The 14,552-nt window shown below is 51.5% G+C and overlaps 1 protein-coding gene across 2 annotated transcripts in view; it reads right to left on the bottom strand.

The window, feature by feature from the left end:
- Positions 1 to 517: 517 nt before the first annotated feature.
- ZBTB7B (zinc finger and BTB domain containing 7B) overlaps positions 518 to 14,552 on the bottom strand; it is a 54,492-nt gene continuing 40,457 nt past the window's right edge. For both annotated transcript variants that reach the window (XM_073608713.1, XM_073608714.1), the window contains 2 exons: positions 5,998 to 7,028; positions 518 to 1,231 (listed from right to left, as the gene is read on the bottom strand). In XM_073608713.1, coding sequence (XP_073464814.1) covers positions 832 to 1,231; positions 5,998 to 7,022 — 1,425 coding nt within the window. In that variant the 5' untranslated portion in view covers positions 7,023 to 7,028 and the 3' untranslated portion in view covers positions 518 to 831. The remainder of the gene's footprint in view (positions 1,232 to 5,997; positions 7,029 to 14,552) is intronic.

Genomic DNA, 14,552 nt, shown 5'->3' with positions numbered 1-14,552 from the left:
TCGCGGGTTGCTAACAAGACACTCGTACAGTCAGAGAAGGCACAGCACCATAAAGCAAGGAACGAGTGTGTGCGTGGGGGGGGGGTGCTAATTCTTCCATTTGATCCCCCTCCCCCACCATGAAGCAAGGGACAAGTGTGGGGGGCACCCATTCCTCCCCCCCCCCCCCCACGTTCCGCCATTGCAGCGTCACCCAAACAGCTCACAAAACAAATTATTGCTCTCTGTCTTATCTCTATGCAATTTAAATTCTTATTATATATTCCTTATTATATATATATATTTTTATATATATATATATACCTGTGCATTTTCTCTCTATATACAGACAGTATATATTATATATATATATATCTCATTCAATAAAAAATAGCGATTATCAATATCTTATTCTAGCTCTAGAGAAGCCAATCTGGAAAGATACACCACATTGAATGATCCCTGAGGTTTCGGAACTGGACCCCCCTCCCCCCCCCCCTTTTTTTTTCTCTCCTCACCACCCCAACCCTGCCCCCCCCCCTTTTTTTTTGTCAAGTCTCTTGGTTTCCCTGCCCCCGTCCCTTTTAGAGTCCAGCCAGGGTCGGTCGGACTTGCAGCAATCAGTCCATCCACGTTTTCGGGGATTGTGACGGGGGATGGGGTTTGGGGTGGGGTGGGGGGCGCAGGAATGGCTGAGGAGAGAAGGTACATCAAATATTTTCTTTTTTTAGGGGACGATGAGGATGTCTGTGGTGGGTTAGCACAAGTGCTGCGGATTAAACTAGAAATCTTCCTCTCGGGAGACCCCTCATCTGCGGAGGGGGGGAGGGGGCGTTTACCGTCACCAAAGTGCTACGAAGGGTCCAGTACCAAAGGCCCCTCAGGGCTGCCCCCTTCTGAGTGCGGTTGAGGGAGGCCCCAGTAGCGCAGCATGGAGAGGCGGAGGTCATCCATCTTGCCGTTGGTAAGGTCGAGGCCGGGGGCCGGGATGATGCGCGGAGCCGGGGGGTCTTCTTTGCGTCGCCGGCGGGTGCGCACCTCCAGGCAGTTCTGCCCTTTCATGTGGCGCTGGAGGTGGTCCTCCTTGGCGAAGGCCTTGTGGCAGAGCGTGCACTCGTAGGGGCGGTCTCCGGTGTGAAGGTGCATGTGATTCTTCAGGTCGTAGCTGTGCAGGAAGCGGGCGCTGCAGTGCTCGCAGCAGTAAGGGCGTTCGCCCGTGTGTTTACGCATGTGGATCTTCAGCTTGTCATTCCTGGCGGGGAGAGAGGAAAAGACATGGCGGCCGTTAGGTGGGGGAAACCACTGAACAAGAAGCAAAACATGAACATAACAACTCCTGGATGGTGAGCGGAGAGAGATGGGTGGGAGCAATCTCCTGGAGGGGGAGGACAGGCGCAGGGTGTGTCCTAATCAATTGCTTCCTGTGTCTTACCAGTTTTCATGTCCTAAATCAGGTGTAATGAATTCAAATTTGCGGTGGTCCAATCAGTAAAATTTTCTTCCAGCCGAGGTCCGATTCACTCCACAGTCCCCTCCTTTTAAATCACAATCCCATTCTTACATCAGATCCTCTGCCCCCCCTGCATATCAGTGTTTTCTCTTCACAGTAGTGTCTTCGGCCCCCCTTCATGTCACCCCCCTCTTTTCCTACAGTGGTGTCCTCTGCCCCCCAAGGGTTTCCTCTGCCCCCTTCACATCAAAGCCCCCACAGCAGTGTCCTCTGCCCCCACTTCACATCCCTCCCACCCCCCCCAAGATGTTCTCCGCCCCCACTTCACAAGACCCCCCCCAGGGTGTTCACTGCCCCCCCCCCCTCCCCTAGGGTGTTCTCTGCCCCCTTTACACATCACAGCTCCAACATTAGTGTCCTCTGCTCCCCCTCACATCACTGTCCTCTTTTCACATAACCCCCCTCCCCCAGGGTGTCTTCTGCCCCCCTTCACATCACAGCCCCCACATCAGTGTCCTCTGCCCCCCCCTCCTCCCCCATGGTGTCCTCTGCCCCCTCTTTACATCAACCTCCACCCCAGGGTGTCCTCTCCCTCCCCCCCTTCGTATCACAGCCCCAAGATCAGTGTCTTCTGCCCCCTCTCCCCCAGGGTGTCCTCTTCCCCCTTCACATCACAGCCCCCACATCAGTGTCCTCTGCCCCCCCCTCTCCCCCAGGTTGTCCTCTGCCCCCTCTTCAAATCAACCCCCCCCCAGGGTGTCCTCTGCCCCCCCTCTCCCCCAGGGTGTCCTCTGCCCCCCTTTTCAAATCAACCCCCCCAGGGTGTCTTCTGCCCCCTCTCCCCCAGGGTGTCCGCTGCCCCCCCCCCCCCCAGGGTGTCCTCTGACTCCTCCTCACATGGCCCACCAACCCCCAGGGTGTCCTCTGCCTCCCTCTCCCCCAGGGTGTCCTCTGCCCCCTCTTTACATCAACCCCCCCCCAGGGTGTCCTCCCCCCCCTTCACATCACAGCCCCCACATCAGTGTCCTCTGCCCCCCCCCTCTCCCCCAGGGTGTCCGCTGCCCCCTCTTCACATGATACACCAACCCCCAGGGTGTTCTCTGCCCCCCCCTCTCCCCAATAGGGTGTCTTATGTTCCCACTTCACATGACCCACCAACCCCCAGGGTGTTCTCTGCCCCCCTTCACATCATAGCCCCACATCAGTGTCCTCTGCTCCCCCTCACATCTCAGCCCCAGCGGTGTGGGGTCCACTGCACTGCCCCCCCCCCCTTCAAATTACTGCCATCACAGATGTGTCCTCTACTCCACTGACTCCCCCCCTTTTCACTGCTATATCCTCTGCCCCTTTACTTACACGGGCACACAGAGGAGAGCGGGAGGCTGTACAGTTCTGAGAGGCGAGCAGGAGCCGGCTTCTCCCCTCCAAGCCTCAGCCGCTGTCACTGTAGGAAGAGCAAGGAGCGGAGGGGGGGGGGGGTTAACTCCTGCAGCTCCCACCCAATGCCTGCCGCTCAGAACTGAACAGCGTACAATGACAGAGGCCAAGGTGTTGATCTGGATAGGACCGTGACTTGGTCCGGACCGCGGTCCGCCATTTAGTGATGCCTTGAAGTCTGTAAACTTCCTTTGTGAAGACCCCACACACTGACGTCTTTGGATTTTGTGGACCCGTAGGCCCCTGTGGCCTGTGAGTAACCACTGTTGTGTCACACCTTTCACTAGAGCCCGCCTTCTGAAGGTACAGAGGTGCTGAGAGGAGGAGTTTCAGGAGGCGGAGTCAGTACAGGAATCAGCAAGGTACCATGGGATATGTAGTCCTTAAAAAAATGGAGGAGCTGCAAAGCATGCTGGACATTCAGGAAGTTGTGGAGACAGCCAGCATGAACAGGAGAATTTTCAGGTATTCTTATATTGGATTGTCAGTAATAAATATTGTTTGTATTGTTGTGACAATGCTGATGTTATATAATCAAAGTGTATGGTTGGACCAGAGATCTCCTATAGGGCCCGGGGCCCCCCTTGGGGCTTTAGCCCCTCCCACAGGCCCAGTTCTGCTCATTGCTAATAAAGCTGTGTTCCTGGATGACAGAGATTGTACTCACCGGAAAATCTTTTATCGGAGTTTACCGAGGAAGACATACACCATACAACCCATCAGATACAATCTTCTCTTAGGACTGATGGCTACAGCTTAGCGGATGTGAGGTGTGTGTGGGGGGGATGGGGGGGGGGGTGCTTCTCCACACTCTCCATAACCTGGGCTACTTCATTATTATTATTCTTCTTCAATAGACTCAGAGAAAGGGGATATTATGGTGAGTTCAAAAATAAGAGCGGAGAGAAAAAGAGGAGAGACGGGAGATGAGGAGGCGGGAGAGAAGAAGAAAGGAGGAGAGTGAAGGGCAAAACAAAACAAAGAAGGAGAAAAGGAAAAGCGAAGGAGGAGAAAAAAGGAAAGAGGAAGGAGAAAAGGGGAGGGCAAAGAAGTAGAATAAGGAAGGTGAAAATAAAAAAGGAGGGCAAATAAAAGAGACTAAAGGAGGGCAAAAAACGAGAATAAGGAGGGCAAAGAAAGAGAAAAGGAGAAAAAAGGAGGGGCAAAGAAGGAGAAAAAAGGAGGGGCAAAGAAGGAGAAAAAAAGGGGGGGCAAAGAAGGAGAAAAAAGGGGGGGGGGCAAAGAAGGAGAAAAAAGGGGGGGCAAAGAAGGAGAATAAAGGGGGGGCAAAGAAGGAGAATAAAGGGGGGGCAAAGAAGGAGAATAAAGGGGGGGCAAAGAAGGAGAATAAAGGGGGGGCAAAGAAGGAGAATAAAGGGGGGGCAAAGAAGGAGAATAAAGGGGGGGCAAAGAAGGAGAATAAAGGGGGGGCAAAGAAGGAGAATAAAGGGGGGCAAAGAAAGAGAAAGGGAGGGCAAAGAAAGAGAAAGGGAGGGCAAAGAAAGAGAAAGGGAGGGCAAAGAAAGAGAAAGGGAGGGCAAAGAAAGAGAAAGGGAGGGCAAAGAAAGAGAAAGGGGGGCAAAGAAGGAGAAAAAAGGAGGACAAAGAAGGAGAAAAAAGGGGGGGGCAAAGAAAGAGAAAGGGAGGGCAAAGGGGGGCAAAGTAGGAGAAAAAAGGAGGGCAAAGGGGGGCAAAGAATGAGAATAAAGGAGGACAAATAGGGAGAATAAAGGAGGGCAAAGAGGGGGAATAAAGGAGGGCAAAGAGGGGGAATAAAGGAGGGCAAAGAAAGAGAAAGGGAGGGCAAAGAAAGAGAAAGGGAGGGCAAAGAAAGAGAAAGGGAGGGCAAAGGGGGGCAAAGAAGGAGAACAAAGGGGGGCAAAGAATGAGAATAAAGGAGGGCAAAGAGGGGGAATAAAGGAGGGCAAAGAAGGAGAATAAAGGGGGCAAAGAAGGAGAATAAGGAAGGGCAAAGAAGGAGAATAAAGGGGGCAAAGAAGGAGAAAAAAGAGGGGCAAAGAAGGAGAATAAAGGGGGGCAAAGAAGGAGAATAAAGGAGGGCAAAGGAGGAGAATAAGGAAGGGCAAAGAAGGAGCATAAGGAAGGGCAAAGAAGGAGAATAAGGAAGGGCAAAGAAGGAGAATAAAGGGGGGCAAAGAAGGAGAATAAAGGGGGGCAAAGAAGGAGAATAAAGGGGGGCAAAGAAGGAGAATAAAGGAGGGCAAAGAAGGAGAATAAAGGGGGGCAAAGAAGGAGAATAAAGGGGGGCAAAGAAGGAGAATAAAGGAGGGCAAAGGAGGAGAATAAGGAAGGGCAAAGAAGGAGAATAAAGGAGGGCAAAGAAGGAGAATAAAGGGGGGCAAAGAAGGAGAATAAAGGAGGGCAAAGAAGGAGAATAAAGGGGGGCAAAGGAGGAGAATAAAGGGGGGCAAAGGAGGAGAATAAAGGAGGACAAAGAAGGAGAATAAAGGGGGGGGGGAAAGTGAAGTAGAAAAAGGGAGGGCAAAGAAGGAGAAAAAAGGGAGGCAAAGAACAAGAATAAAGGGGGGCAAAGAACAAGAATAAAGGGGGGCAAAGAACAAGAATAAAGGAGGGTGAAGGTGAAACAGGAGGAGAAAGTGAGGTAAAAGGTAAGCAGTCGAGCAGGGAAGGTCTTACAAACCGCGCCAACCTGTAGAGTCTGAAAATCAGTAATTGCCCCGCTGTGTCACACATCAGCAGGTGATACTTAGCAGTTCGAGCTGCTGAGAAACTTTTGAGTTTTTCTACACTTTAAAACCATCAGACCCCCCATATCACTGCTCCAACCACACTGGCATATAATGTGGGTGGAATTGTGCTGTCAGGATAACGAAGGCAGCAGAGGGACTAGGTAGACTGGACCAAACCATACCCCTAATGATCTGTGCCACCACTGAGATTACTGGGCACCGAGGGGGGGTCATGTCTGCCACCACTGAGATCATTGGGCACTGAGGGGGGTCATGTCTGTGCCACCTCTTAGATCACTGTCTGATGTGTGTGCCCGCCCCCTGGTATACCTATAACTGACACACGAAGCAGAGGAAGGAGCATTCTGATTGGCCCCCGTAGGAGTAGACATACATACAGAGTGGTTGTGTGGCGCTCACCTTGTGAATCTCACTTGGCAGACCTGGCACACGAAGGGTTTCTCTCCGGTGTGGGTGCGCATGTGGCGGGGTAGTTTTCCAGCTCCGTGGATGATCTTGTGGCAGACGGGACATTCCTGCGGCATCTGCGATCGCCGTTTCCTTACGAGCTTGTCGGTGCCGTCCAGGGAAGAGGCGGTCAGTTCCGGGTGCTCGGGGTCCAGGGGCCCCAGGAAGGTCATGTCGGTGGGCTCTTCGTCGGACAAGATTTCGTCGGGTGGAGAAGGGGGGACAAACATATGCTGGCTCCCCAGCCCGTTGTTGGGGGTGAAGCGCTCGTAGTTGAGGCTGCCGTCGCTTGGCGGTAGTTCTGCCGGCGACGGGGCATCGGGGGGGCTCTCCGCCCTTTCCGCGGAGTCGTCGTCCACGATGTACGGGGCTCGGCTCGGGTTCACCTGCAGGAACTTCCTCCGAACTCTTCGCGGGATAAGTTTCTGCGGCACCGCCATGGGGAGGAGTAAAGAGCTTTCGGCCTCCGGAGGGGGCGTGGCATCTTCTCCGTTCTCTTGCAGGCCGTAACACTCTAGGTATTGCCGCGCCCGTAAGAAGCCCTCCAGGTCTTCGGCGTCTCCGCCCATTTCTTCCCGGCCTCCGTTACACCGCAGGATCTCCACGCAGGCCTCCACCACGCACGGGATCTCCAGGAGGCGCGCGGCGCGCAGCACGTCCCGCATGTTCGCATTGCTGATGGTGAGCGTGGCGGTGTAGGCGAAGTCCAGGAGCGCCCCCAGAGCGTCGGGCTTCAGGAAGTCCAGCTGACAGACATTGCGGGACGACTTGGCAGGCGGCGCCCCGGTGAAGAGTTTGCGGAAGTATTGGCTGCAGGCGGCCAGCACGGCGCGGTGGGTGCGGTACTCCAACCCTTGCGTCTTGATGGTGATGTCACAAAGGACGCCGCGGTGACGCTGCTCGTTCAGACAGCTCAGAAGATCGCTGCTGTGTTCTGGGAACGGGATCCCGATCAACTCGTCTTCTGAGGTCGCCATCACCACCTGGAGGAACCAATTATACAGTGTTAGTATATTATACAGGAGTGACATCACCGCTATTCAGATATATTATACAGAGTGACATCACCACTCCCCAGATATATTATACAGGAGTGACATCACCGCTATCCAGATATGTTATACAGAGTGACATCACCGCTATCCAGATATATTATACAGGAGTGACATCACCGCTATCCAGATATGTTATACAGAGTGACATCACCGCTATCCAGATATATTATACAGAGTGACATCACCACTCCCCAGATATATTATACAGGAGTGACATCACCACTCTCCAGATATATTATACAGAGTGACATCACCGCTATCCAGATATATTATACAGAGTGACATCACCGCTATCCAGATATGTTATACAGAGTGACATCACCGCTCCCCAGATATATTATACAGAGTGACATCACCACTCCCCAGATATATTATACAGAGTGACATCACCGCTCCCCAGATATATTATACAGAGTGACATCACCACTCCCCAGATATATTATACAGGAGTGACATCACCGCTCTCCAGATATATTATACAGGAGTGACATCACCACTCTCCAGATATAAGATATATTATACAGAGTGACATCACCGCTCTCCAGATATATTATACAGAGTGACATCACCACTCTCCAGATATATTATACAGGGGTGACATCACAGCTATCCAGATATATTATACAGAGTGACATCACCACTCTCCAGATATAAGATATATTATACAGAGTGACATCACCGCTCTCCAGATATATTATACAGAGTGACATCACCACTCTCCAGATATATTATACAGGGGTGACATCACAGCTATCCAGATATATTATACAGGAGTGACATCACCACTCTCCAGATATATTATACAGGAGTGACATCACCGCTCTCCAGATATATTATACAGGAGTGACATCACCGCTCTCCAGATATATTATACAGGAGTGACATCACCACTCTCCAGATATATTATACAGAGTGACATCACCACTCTCCAGATATATTATACAGAGTGACATCACCACTCTCCAGATATATTATACAGAGTGACATCACCACTCTCCAGATATATTATACAGGAGTGACATCACCACTCTCCAGATATATTATACAGGGGTGACATCACAGCTATCCAGATATATTATACAGAGTGACATCACCGCTCTCCAGATATATTATACAGAGTGACATCACCGCTCTCCAGATATAAGATATATTATACAGAGTGACATCACCACTCCCCAGATATATTATACAGGAGTGACATCACCACTCTCCAGATATATTATACAGAGTGACATCACCGCTCCCCAGATATATTATACAGAGTGACATCACCACTCTCCAGATATATTATACAGGAGTGACATCACCGCTATCCAGATATATTATACAGAGTGACATCACCGCTCTCCAGATATATTATACAGAGTGACATCACCACTCCCCAGATATATTATACAGAGTGACATCACCGCTCCCCAGATATATTATACAGAGTGACATCACCACTCTCCAGATATATTATACAGGAGTGACATCACCACTCCCCAGATATATTATACAGAGTGACATCACCGCTCCCCAGATATATTATACAGAGTGACATCACCACTCTCCAGATATATTATACAGAGTGACATCACCACTCCCCAGATATATTATACAGAGTGACATCACCGCTCCCCAGATATATTATACAGAGTGACATCACCACTCTCCAGATATATTATACAGGAGTGACATCACCGCTATCCAGATATATTATACAGGAGTGACATCACCGCTATCCAGATATATTATACAGGAGTGACATCACCGCTATCCAGATATATTATACAGGAGTGACATCACAGCTCCCCAGATATATTATACAGGAGTGACATCACCGCTATCCAGATATATTATACAGGAGTGACATCACCGCTCCCCAGATATATTATACAGGAGTGACATCACCGCTCTCCAGATATATTATACAGGAGTGACATCACCACTCTCCAGATATAAGATATATTATACAGAGTGACATCACCGCTCTCCAGATATATTATACAGAGTGACATCACCACTCTCCAGATATATTATACAGGGGTGACATCACAGCTATCCAGATATATTATACAGGGGTGACATCACAGCTATCCAGATATATTATACAGAGTGACATCACCACTCTCCAGATATATTATACAGGGGTGACATCACAGCTATCCAGATATATTATACAGAGTGACATCACCGCTATCCAGATATATTATACAGGAGTGACATCACCGCTCTCCAGATATATTATACAGGAGTGACATCACCGCTCTCCAGATATATTATACAGGAGTGACATCACCGCTCTCCAGATATATTATACAGGAGTGACATCACCACTCTCCAGATATATTATACAGAGTGACATCACCACTCTCCAGATATATTATACAGGGGTGACATCACCGCTCTCCAGATATATTATACAGGAGTGACATCACCGCTCTCCAGATATATTATACAGGGGTGACATCACAGCTATCCAGATATATTATACAGAGTGACATCACCGCTCTCCAGATATATTATACAGAGTGACATCACCGCTCTCCAGATATAAGATATATTATACAGAGTGACATCACCACTCCCCAGATATATTATACAGGAGTGACATCACCACTCCCCAGATATATTATACAGAGTGACATCACAGCTATCCAGATATATTATACAGAGTGACATCACCGCTCCCCAGATATATTATACAGAGTGACATCACCGCTCTCCAGATATATTATACAGAGTGACATCACCACTCTCCAGATATATTATACAGGAGTGACATCACCACTCCCCAGATATATTATACAGAGTGACATCACCACTCTCCAGATATATTATACAGGAGTGACATCACCGCTATCCAGATATATTATACAGAGTGACATCACCGCTCTCCAGATATAAGATATATTATACAGAGTGACATCACCACTCTCCAGATATAAGATATATTATACAGAGTGACATCACCGCTCTCCAGATATATTATACAGAGTGACATCACCACTCCCCAGATATATTATACAGAGTGACATCACCACTCTCCAGATATATTATACAGGAGTGACATCACCGCTATCCAGATATATTATACAGAGTGACATCACCACTCTCCAGATATAAGATATATTATACAGAGTGACATCACCACTCTCCAGATATAAGATATATTATACAGAGTGACATCACCACTCCCCAGATATATTATACAGAGTGACATCACCACTCCCCAGATATATTATACAGAGTGACATCACCGCTATCCAGATATATTATACAGAGTGACATCACCGCTCCCCAGATATATTATACAGGAGTGACATCACCGCTCTCCAGATATATTATACAGGAGTGACATCACCGCTCTCCAGATATATTATACAGGAGTGACATCACCGCTCTCCAGATATATTATACAGGAGTGACATCACCGCTCTCCAGATATATTATACAGAGTGACATCACCGCTCTCCAGATATATTATACAGGGGTGACATCACCGCTCTCCAGATATATTATACAGAGTGACATCACAGCTATCCAGATATATTATACGGGGGAGGGGAGGGTGGTGAAGAGTTGGAGACGGAAGATCAGATTTGTCAGAAGATAAAAGTTGTGAGAAGTTTTGCCGCCTTTGTAGCTGATGATCTCCTCACTGCACCGATATGTGTGTGTGCCGGAGGGGGGGGGGAGGGGGAGAGGGGGGAGGGGGTGGGGGGGTGTTCTGCAGATCTCTAGAACACTCAGCGGGGGAATAATCTGCAGAATTGATCACATATATTGATTGTGGAGAAATACACCCAGAATTATATATATAATGGGTCTGTCCCTGGGTGGGGTGTATAGGAGGATTCAGGTGTTGGGGTGTATAGGGGGTGTTGTGTGTCAGGTGTTGGGGTATATAGGGGGTGTTGTGTGTCAGGTGCTGGGGTGTATAGGGGGTGTTGTGTGTCAGGTGTTGGGGTATATAGGGGGTGTTGATGTCACACAACTTGGCGGACGGAGGATCAGGTATTGGGGGGCATAGGTGTTGGGGTGTACAGGGGTGTGTATAGGGGGTGTTGTGTGTCAGGTGTACGGGGGGTGTCGATGTCACCATGCCGGGCGGACGGAGGATCAGGTGTTGGGGTGTACAGGGGGTGTTGTGTGTCAGGTGTTGGGGTGTACAGGGGGTGTTGTGTGTCAGGTGTTGGGGTGTACAGGGGGTGTTGTGTGTCAGGTGTTGGGGTGTACAGGGGGTGTTGTGTGTCAGGTGTTGGGGTGTACAGGGGGTGTTGGGTGTCAGGTGTTGGGGTGTCTAGGGGGTGTTGGGTGTCAGGTGTTGGGGTTTACAGGGGGTGTTGTGTGTCAGGTGTTGGGGTGTACAGGGGGTGTTGGGTGTCAGGTGTTGGGGTGTCTAGGGGGTGTTGGGTGTCAGGTGTTGGGGTTTACAGGGGGTGTTGTGTGTCAGGTGTTGGGGTGTACAGGGGTGTTGGGGTGTATAGGGGGTGTTAGGTATTGGGGTGTACACGGGTGTTGGGGTGTGTACAGGGGGTGTTGGGCTGTACACGGGGTGTTGGGGTATATAGGGGGTGTTGGGGGGTGTCGATGTCACACAGCCGGGCGGACGATCAGGTGTTGGGGTATATAGGGGGTGTTGGGGTGTCGGGGTGTACACGGGGTGTTGGGGTGTATAGGGGGTGTTAGGTATTGGGGTGTACACGGGTGTTGGGGTGTGTACAGGGGGTGTTGGGCTGTACACGGGGTGTTGGGGTATATAGGGGGTGTTGGGGGGTGTCGATGTCACACAGCCGGGCGGACGATCAGGTATTGGGGTATATAGGGGGTGTTGGGGTGTCGGGGTGTACACGGGGTGTTGGGTATATAGGGGGTGTTGGGGTGTGTACAGGAGGTGTTGGGGGGTGTCGATGTCACACAGCCGGGCGAACGATCAGGTATTGGGGTATATAGGGGGTGTTGGGGGGTGTCGGGGTGTACACGGGGTGTTGGGGTGTGTACAGGGGGTGTTGGGGGGTGTCGGGGTGTACACAGGGTGTTGGGGTGTGTACAGGGGGTGTTGGGGGGTGTCGGGGTGTACACAGGGTGTTGGGGTGTGTATAGGGGGTGTTGGGGGGTGTCGGGGTGTACACGGGGTGTTGGGGTGTGTACAGGGGGTGTTGGGGGGTGTATAGGGGGTGTTGGGGGGTGTCGGGGTGTACACGGGGTGTGTACAGGGGGTGTTGGGGGGTGTCGGGGTGTACACGGGGTGTTGGGGTGTGTATAGGGGGTGTTGGGGGGTGTCGGGGTGTACACAGGGTGTTGGGGTGTGTACAGGGGGTGTTGGGGGGTGTCGATGTCACACCTCAGGGCGGACGGAGGATCAGGTATCTTCGGAGGGGAAGACTTCACCCGCCTCGTTACCTGGCAGGAGCCGTCAGCAGGTGTCTTGTTCCAATTAACAGAGCCCCTCCCGAGCCAGCAATGAGGGGCCCCTCCCTGCAGAGGAATTGAGGGCCCCTCCTTGTCACAGAGCGGAGAGGGGGACAGGACGGACCTGTTGTACCAGGCACGGCGTGACACGCCACAAAGGGAACACTGATGAATGAAGCGTCAGCTCTGTGGATCACAGCCTGGCTGGAGGGGGGGGGGGGATGGTCCTGATCACACCGGTCACAGCCATGTTAGTGGCAACCTTTACCGACTGCCGCCCACTGGTGGCACACTGCCTGGCATCCATTGCCTCCCATGTACCTGACACGTCCATTACTCTGAACACCCCACCCCTCCCCCCCCCGGGGGTAGAGAGGACCTGTCTTTGCCTTAGGAGCAAATATTTCCTCCACAGATAAGATAGAAAGCCGGGGAAGGGAGCAGGAAAGGTCGCCCCCCGGAGGGGATACATGGAGGTGACATTGTAATAGAAGACCAGAGCAAGGAGTGGAAAGTCACAGCAGATAAGACGTTTCCTCCTCGTGTGCCGGGTGGGTGGGGGTCGGGGGGGGGGGGGCACAGGCAGGAACCGCTCTACGGGGTGTGAGGGGTTAATGTGCCGCCTTTACACCCCTCAGTTCTCACCATATCATATAATGGAGAAATATATTCATATCCTTGATCCTCGTATACACCGCATGAGATACAGGAAGAAATATTATATTACACGATCTTCATATGCCGGAAACTTCTATCGATAGAAATAAAATAAATCGCAGAGTTCCGGGCAATGACCACACCTGAGGATGCATCTCCTCCATCCCTGTCCCTCATATTGGCTCCATTGAAGTATGCCATGAGCAGGTACAGGTCAGGACTGGCCAGAGAGGGATCGATTTGAGGCAGGTGGTCAGAGAGGGATCGCTTTGAGGCGGGTGGACAGAGAGGGATCGCTTTGAGGCAGGTGGTCAGAGAGGGATCGCTTTGAGGCAGGTGGACAGAGAGGGATCGCTTTGAGGCAGGTGGACAGAGAGGGATCGCTTTGAGGCAGGTGGTCAGAGAGGGATTGATTTGAGGCAGGTGGTCAGAGAGGGATTGATTTGAGGCAGGTGGCCAGAGAGGGATCGATTTGAGGCAGGTGGACAGAGAGGGATCGCTTTGAGGCAGGTGGTCAGAGAGGGATTGATTTGAGGCAGGTGGACAGAGAGGGATCGCTTTGAGGCAGGTGGACAGAGAGGGATCGATTTGAGGCAGGTGGTCAGAGAGGGATAGCTTTGAGGCAGGTGGACAGAGAGGGATCGCTTTGAGGCAGGTGGACAGAGAGGGATCGCTTTGAGGCAGGTGGACAGAGAGGGATCGCTTTGAGGCAGGTGGACAGAGAGGGATCGCTTTGAGGCAGGTGGACAGAGAGGGATCGCTTTGAGGCAGGTGGACAGAGAGGGATCGCTTTGAGGCAGGTGGACAGAGAGGGATCGCTTTGAGGCAGGTGGACAGAGAGGGATCGATTTGAGGCAGGTGGACAGAGAGGGATCGCTTTGAGGCGGGTGGTCAGAGAGGGATCGCTTTGAGGCGGGTGGCCAGAGAGGGATCGCTTTGAGGCAGGTGGTCAGAGAGGGTTCGCTTTGAGGCAGGTGGTCAGAGAGGGGTCGCTTTGAGGCGGGTGAACAGAGAGGGATCGCTTTGAGGCGGGTGGACAGAGAGGGATCGCTTTGAGGCGGGTGGACAGAGAGGGATCGCTTTGAGGCAAGTGGCCAGAGAGGGATCGCTTTGAGGCAAGTGGCCAGAGAGGGATCGCTTTGAGGCAAGTGGCCAGAGAGGGATCGCTTTGAGGCGGGTGGACAGAGAGGGATCGCTTTGAGGCAGGTGGACAGAGAGGGATCGCTTTGAGGCAGGTGGACAGAGAGGGATCGATTTGAGGCAGGTGGACAGAGAGGGATCGATTTGAGGCGGGTGGACAGAGAGGGATCGATTTGAGGCAGGTGGACAGAGAGGGATCGCTTTGAGGCAGGTGGACAGAGAGGGATCGTTTTGAGGCGGGTGGTCAGAGAGGGATCG

The sequence above is a fragment of the Aquarana catesbeiana genome, linkage group LG13, assembly GCF_042186555.1.
Source record: "Aquarana catesbeiana isolate 2022-GZ linkage group LG13, ASM4218655v1, whole genome shotgun sequence".
NCBI lineage: Eukaryota > Metazoa > Chordata > Amphibia > Anura > Ranidae > Aquarana > Aquarana catesbeiana.
This window is presented reverse-complemented; position numbering and strand designations above follow the sequence as displayed.